The 7,923-nt window shown below is 36.6% G+C and overlaps 1 protein-coding gene across 1 annotated transcript; it reads right to left on the minus strand.

Annotated features, from left to right (window-relative positions):
* Window positions 1-13: 13 nt before the first annotated feature.
* Window positions 14-1,438, minus strand: LOC110617517 (dehydration-responsive element-binding protein 1A). Its single transcript, XM_021760360.2, has one exon. It carries the CDS (start codon window positions 1,170-1,172, stop codon window positions 477-479), a length of 696 nt encoding a protein of 231 aa, XP_021616052.1. The 5' UTR covers window positions 1,173-1,438; the 3' UTR covers window positions 14-476.
* Between the last annotated feature and the right edge of the window lie 6,485 nt (window positions 1,439-7,923).

A 7,923-nucleotide genomic window follows, 5' to 3' on the forward strand; every position in this document is an offset into this window, starting at 1 on the left:
AAAACTTGTATTTGTTGAATTAGTTTCGAACCAAGAGAAGAGTTGCATAGATATTTATAAGAGTATATACATTGGATAATACAAACGTACACACGGAAAGCATCCACATCAATGCACGGCTCATAATTGCCTGCAAAGTACAAACAATTACCAGTGGGAATAATTATATTACTACTAATGGCATATGATGCTCACATCAATAAATGCCATACGCTAAACTTAAAAGATAACATCATTCAGCAGCCTTCCAATCTTCTTACCGTACTAGTCAAAAATATTATGTACGGAGAGATGTTTTCTTGCCGTTTTTCATATTTATTGGTAAAGATACTCAAACCTAGAATCTTTACCCTAGGCTGGAGATGCACCTAACAGCAGGGGTAAGCCTGCGGGTGCAGAGCATTGAACCTTTTACTCCTATCTTATATATATAACTACCTATTACAACACTCAATTTTTTATTTTTTTTTAGTAAATCATATTGAAAAACTCCATAATGACATATCAGCTGCAGTCATTTCTTTGTCCTCTCCAGACTCTTCAACGCATTGAGGTGGAGGCAACAGCATTCCTTCTGCCATGTATGCCAGCAATCCAGGCATTCCGAAAATCGCCTCTTCGTCCATATAAAACACATCCTCGGACTCTTCCCCTGTCGTCTTTTTATTTTCCCGCTTTATTTCTTCAGAAAATCCTTCTGTCCCTACCGGCTGGAACGCCATCGCCGCCTCTGCTGCTGCCTTCTGAATGTCCTTTGCATCAGTGGATGCAGGTACAGGAAGCCGCCATGATGAGTCCGCAAAATTCAAGCATGCAGACCGTCCTCTAAGAGCCAACGCCGCCACGTCGTGGGCCCGAGCAGCCATTTCCGCCGTGGGAAAAGTTCCCAACCATATTCTTGATTTTTTGTTCGGTTCTCTGACTTCACAAACCCACTTCCCAGAGTTCCTCCGACGGACCCCACGATAAACAGGATGACGAGTCTCCCGGAACTTCTTTCGGCCTGCCCGCTTCTTGGGATAGCTGGAAGCTAACAGGACTTCTTCGTCAGAAAGGCTAGCCCGAGGAGCACTGCAACCGTGATCAGATAAAGAAGAAGAATCTGGCAAGTCAAGTGAACTAGAATGATTGGCAAAAGAGAGTGGGTCAGGGTAGTGAGAGAAAACATCCATTTTCTTTCTTTAAAAAAAGATATATAAGGTGATAAGGACTGGTTTAAGGGATCAGCGAGTGCGAAAGTGTTATATTTGGTTGCAAAAAAAAGGGAAAATGCGTTGGTTTTATATAGTATATGATACTAAAATGAGAGTAATGAGTTATATGGGAGTTGGCAGTTTCTGAAGAAACGCGAACACGGAGTGTGATGAGGAGCCAGCCTGGTTATTTTGTGGGCTTGGTACCAGCTGTTTTTCCAGAAGTTGGCTTTTCTTATTGACACGTGTGCTTTTGTCTATTCATTTTTTATTAACCATTTGCTTAGCTGTCCCCTGTCTGAGTCAAATGTCAGTCTCGTTCCACTTTTTCTGTTTTTTCAGTTTCTATAACTGTTGCCTTCATTCAATTAACTAAAAAATGTATAATATTTATTTTTTTAAGAAATATATACTCTATCTCTTTGGGCAGCTGTAAAAAGAATATATGATTTCATTAATAATGATTAATTTTATATTTTATAACAAGATCCTGAATTTTAAAAATTCATTGCAAATATACCCTATTTTCTATATTATTATTTAATTTTAACATAAAATGGAGGTTGGTCTATGAAGTAGAGGTAAATAAATAAAAAAAAAAGAAAAAAAGAAAAAATTGGGGTGTTGATATTTGTGGAGTGGAGAAGAATGGGGAAGTGGAGCTTGGGTGGGACACAGAATCAAAAGGAAACCTTTTTGGCGGGTGACGTCAGAGTTCGGACACTTCATAAAACACGGCCGACAGGAATCCAACCGCGCTGCTTGAGTGGCTCACAGCGGCGGTGTCAGTGATACTTCTTCACTCCTTTACTGGGTTTAGCCGCGGAAACGCGTGGACCACGTGAGTTTTATGCCTAAACCAAATCCTCTCTAAGGCCCCCACCAATATTTTATATTATTATTTTGGGGTCCCACATCAGAATCTAATTCCAAATTGTGGTCAGAAGTTAGTAAGGAAACTGCTACCTTTTACCCGTTCTATAGCTGAGCCAGAGCGCCGTACCCCTTCTTTTTCTTGGATTGAGAGTAACTTTTTCCTGCTTCTCGTACAACGTTTTCTCAAACTATATGACATTTGACGCGGCCAAGCCCTCTGGTTTCAATTGGTCTTTGTCTTTTTTTTTTTTTTCAAAGATAAAATAAATTGCATTAAAAAAGCGCAAGGCTCAAATACACTATTAACTTAAAGTTGACCAAAAAAAAATCAAGGTCCAACCCAATGGAAGAATATAAATAATAAAAAATCCAAGCTCAAGCCCAAATAATCATAAACCTTAAAGCCATTTGAAGAGGGAATAAGGTTTTGCTTTCGCCTTGGAGTCATTGAGTTTGTATCGCAATTTAGAACGGCTGAGCATTCCATTAGTAAAAAATACAAACTGAAAAATAAATTGAGAGGTATCCCTACCCTATAAGAAGAGCCTTCAATAGCTTGAAACAAACCAAGGAGAATCATTTAGAGGCAAGGGAGCCGTTGTGCAAAGTTCACCAAACGGTGACTATGTTGCACTTTGAAACAATATACATTATCTGTTTGGTATGTACACATAGAGAAAGTCAAAGCTCACTGAAAGTTCAAATATGGTTTAAAAAACATGATTTGTTGAGATACATCACAAATGGAGTATAGAGAAATTTTTAGATGACCTATCCATCATAAATTAAATTAAATTTAAAATATAAATATGTAAATTTTTGAAAGAGAATTCGCTTATTTATATTTTATAATCAGTATAAATATTTTCCATTCAATATAAACATTTGTTGAAATATAATAAGGGTATTTTTATGAAAAAAACTTCCGTTAAAAAAATTACTTCTGGCAATGAAATTTTTATTTTATCAATAGAAGGTGAATAAAAGAATCAAGTAAACCGTTAATAAAAAAATAATATTGAGTAACGACTTAAAAATAAATTCTGTTTAGGATGATTTAATTAATACAATATATTTATAACAAATATGCATAATTTTTAAAAAATTTATTTGAAATTATACATAATTTTATAAAAATTTATTTGAATTAAGAAAGATGAATAATATCAAATGAAAAATAAAAAATTTAAATCAACATTCAATTACTATTTCAAAAAATTTTAAAAAATTTAATCACTATATAAATCAATCACGATTTTATTAATTGTTATTTAATTTTAAATTTAAGGTTGCATTTATTCTATAAAAAAAATTTATATATTTTCTGATATTTAAATACTCTGAAAATTTCCATTTCAAAAAAAAAAACCTGGAAAATTAATTAAAAAAATATTTTTCTAATAAAAAAATAATTTCCTAGTTTTCAAACATAAAGACATTTTATGCACTTACTAAATTTTATTAGCATTTATATATAAATTTATTAATATTTTTTATTTTTAAATTAAAATTAAATAATAAAAAATAATTTTTAAATAATTTTTATAAAAAATATTTTTCACATAAAATATTTTTGATGAAAAATATTTTTCATATACAATATTTTTTAAGATTATGTTTATTTATAGAAAATAATTTATATTTGAAAAATATTTTCAGGAAAAATATTTTTCATGAAAATTATGTTTCAATAAAAAAATTATTTTTCATTACTTAATTTTAATTTTAAAAATAAAATTTATTAACAAATTTTTATATAAAAATTTTAATAAAAATATTAAACTATAAAAAATAATTTATTTTTTTAATTAAAAAATATTTTTTAATGATTAAATTTTTTAAATATTTTAAATACTAAAAAATATAAAAAAAAATATTTTTCTAAAAAATAATTTTCGTGAAATAAATAAAATTTAAATGTAAGCTAATAAATTTAGTATTGATTTTAGCTAGCTAGGTCTGGCAGGAAGCCAATAATACCCTGAGAGGAATTTAGAAGTGATGTTGCACAATAAAATTTAAAATAACTCATAAACTGTCCCTATTACTTAGGGACACATGGTAAAAATTATACACTTAGAAAACACAGGTTAACATGAGGAAGATAAAATCTGGACGCTTTAATACCTGGGTCATCATTAGAATACTCGCTCTATAACGAGGTAAATCTTAATACAAAATTATCATTATCACACTCATTACGCCTGCGTTCGCGAGATTTTCACTTAGTGGCCGGTGATGTCAACTAGACAGCTGCATTACTGTCGAATTATTAGGAAAATACCAAATTCATCTTTATCTCTAGTAATATAAAATGGAGAAACATCACAAATACAAATGTACGCTATTCTTTGATACTACTCTAACTCTAAGTAATCCATTGCATTCTCTCTATTCTCCAAGATACTAACTTGAGCGTTAGAATGGCTGTCATGGGCACCCACTACCACCTCACGTTTTTTCCCTCGTAGGTTCTTGCCAATCACAATACCGTTCTATTCCAGTCATGTCATCAAATTAAATCTTAGATACATCATTTGGTTCCATTGCCAGGAAACTATTACACTCTATCTATTCATTGAGATTAAAGTCGGTCTCCTATTCTCTCTTCTTTTGAAGGAAGGGATCTCCCTCTTTCCTAATTTTTCAAAATGGCTGAAATCATACATGTCATTATGGGAGGACCTGATAAGGGAAAGAGAAAAATAAGCGTGTGGCAGAGGATGTCCTATTTGTCCGTTAAGAACCATGGACCAAGCAAAAAGTAAGGTTCGGCCCTGCCAATAAAGTTGTAGGTTTCTTTCAAAATGACTCCCTGGTTGTCAAGATCCTCTTGAGCTGGTACGAGGCAAGATGGATACTTCTGGATACAAGTAGTTTTTCTAATTTTCTCATCTCAAATATTTTTAACAAATTATGCTTAGATAAAAATAGTATCGCCAGAGTTTCTTGTCCTTTAGTAGGATTGGGAGATAAGACTATAGTAGTACTAGGCACCATAAACCTACCTCTGTTGTTGGGTGATAAGAGGTATAGGCGAGAGTTATACACAAAGTTTGCGGTGGTAGATATCCCATCTGCATACAATGCGATACTCGGTCGTCCAGTCCTAAACTGTCATCATTATTAATATGGGTGCTATATGTCTTAAGCTTCCAGCTCTAAGGGACATAGCGGTGGTCCAAGGCCATCCAAGATTAGCCAAAGAAAGATACAGACACCCAGCAGAAAGTCCCAAAAAAGCAACCATGCCCATCGACTTGTTAAAGAAGCTGGAGTCTCATGTAAAGGCAGAATCAGCAAACCCGATAGAGGAGGTTTTGATATGAAAGGAGTGGAAGGTATGATTTGGTACTATGCTAACTAGCAAAACAAGGACTCGTCTGGTAGAGTTGTTAAAGAGTCGGGTATCAACTTGGTCCCCAAAAGATGTAACAGGTGTAGACCCGGCTCTTATCACTCACAAGCTATCCATTGATAAGAACATCAAACCAGTTCAACAAAAGAAGAGAAAGCTTACACCAGAGAGGCAGCAGGTGATCAAAGAGGACGTTGATAAACTTATGAGCACAGAACTAATAAAAGAAATACAATATCCCATATGGCTGGCCAATGCGGTCCTAGTAAAGAAAAGTAATGGTCTCTTTTCCGACCTAATAAAGTATGTCCGAAAGATCATTACCCATTATTGTCCATCGGTAGATTGGTGGACTTGACCTCAGGCCATGCAGTGGTCTCTTTTCTTGATGCCATCTCAGGATATCACCAAATTATGATGGATACTGAAGACGTAGAAAAGACCACATTCATAACATACGAAAGAGTTTTCTACTATAAGGTAATACCTTTTGGATTGAAAAATGCACGAGCCATGTACCAAAGTTAGGAATCTTTAAGGACATGGTGGGGTCAATCATTGAAGTATACATCGATAATATGGTAGTAAAAGGCCGATCATTGAAAGAACATTCGGAGGATATCTGAAGGATTTTTTATGTCATGGACAAGGCGTGCATGAAGTTGAACCCGAAAAAGTGTACCTTCAGAGTAAAAGCTGAAAAATTTATAGGATAAATCATCTCAAAAATGGGCATAGAGGCGAATCCTAAGAAGATAAGCGCTCAAAATTATCAATGAGATACAGAGGTTGAACGGGCGAGTCACTGTCCGGGACCAATTCATATCATGTTCAGCTAGGAGGAGTCTTTCATTCTACAAAGCCTTGAAAGGAAAAGGAAATTATTTGCTCGGCACTTATTCGTGATAATAATAGGAAAAAAAGTCTGATATATTATGCCAGCCAAGTTTTGAAAGGGGCAGAGTTGAATTACCCTCTTGAAAAGTTGGTGTTTGCAGTACTCATGTAGGCTATAAAGTTGCGACCGTATTTTGAGTTACACACCATAGAAGTCATAACTAATTATCCCCTGCGAAAAATTTTACATAGACCGGAGCTATCATGATGGTTGTCCACATGGGCGATAATTGTAACATCCTCTGGGTCCACACCAGTGAATATTGTCCGCTTTGGGTCAAGGGATTAAAACCTTGTCTTCCCTCACGAGTTTGTTTCTGGATCAAGGGATTTACTACCCTGTCTTCCCAAAACGCGTCCACTGGGGTCTCTTGGGCATAGACTTATAAAGCCCTCTCCCTTTTAACCTCTTTCCGATGTGGGATACTTTTAATCTACCTACATGGGGTTCCTTCCCTCTATAAGGCCTGAGCGTCCTCGCTCAGCACACCGTACTCATGAGGCCCAGGCTTTGATACCAATTGTAACATCCTTTGGGCCCACACCAGTGAATATTGTCCGCTTTGGGTCAAGGGATTGAAACCCTGTCTTCCCTCACGAGTTTGTTTCTAGGTCAAGGGATTTACTACCCTGTCTTCCCAAAATGCATCCACTGGGGTCTCTTGGGCATAGACTTATAAGGCCCTCTCCCTTTTAACCTCTTTCCGATGTGGGATACTTTTAATCCACCTACATGGGGTTTCTTCCCCCCATAAGGCCTGAGCGTCCTCGCTCAGCACACCGTACTCATGAGGCCCAGGCTCTGATACCAATTGTAACATCCTCTGGGCCCACACCAGTGAATATTGTCCGCTTTGGATCATTAGGAGTTGGTCCCACTAATCACGGCCATAAGGCAGTTTTTGCCAGGCTAGATTACAAGGTGGTTCTTGCTAGACTACTCAGGCATTGGTCCCACTAATTACGGTCACAAGACAGTTTTCACCAGACCAGGTCACCAAGCGGTTTTCACCAGACCATTCGGGCATTGGTCCCACTAATCATGTCCATAAGACAATTTTCACTAGGTCAGGTCACAAGACAATTTTCGTCAGACCACTCAAGCGTTGGTCCCGCTAATCACGGCTATAAGGCAGTCTTCGCTAGGCCAGATCATAAGGCGATTTTTGCCAGATCACTTGAGCGTTGGTCCCACTAATCACAATCATAAGGCAGTTTTAGCTAGGTTAGGTCACAAGGCGATTTTCGCCAGACCCCTCAAGCGTTAGTCCCACTAATCATGACCACAAGGCAGTTTTCGCCAAGCCTACTCACAAGACAATTTTTACCAGACCATTTAGGCGTTGGTCCTACTAATCACAGCCATAAGACAGCTTTTACCAGGCCAGGTCACAAGACAGTTTTCCCAGATCACTCAGACATTAGTACCGCTAATCATGGCTACAAGACGGTTTTTGCCACTCAGAAGTTGGTCCCACTAACCACGGCCATAAGACGATCTTCGCGAGGCCAGGTCATAAGCTTGTTTTTGCCAAACTGCTCAGGTATTGATCCCACTCGCTAGACCAGGTCACAAGGCAGACCATTCGAGCATCAAGA

This window comes from Manihot esculenta, chromosome 6 (genome assembly GCF_001659605.2).
Source record: "Manihot esculenta cultivar AM560-2 chromosome 6, M.esculenta_v8, whole genome shotgun sequence".
Lineage (NCBI taxonomy): Eukaryota > Viridiplantae > Streptophyta > Magnoliopsida > Malpighiales > Euphorbiaceae > Manihot > Manihot esculenta.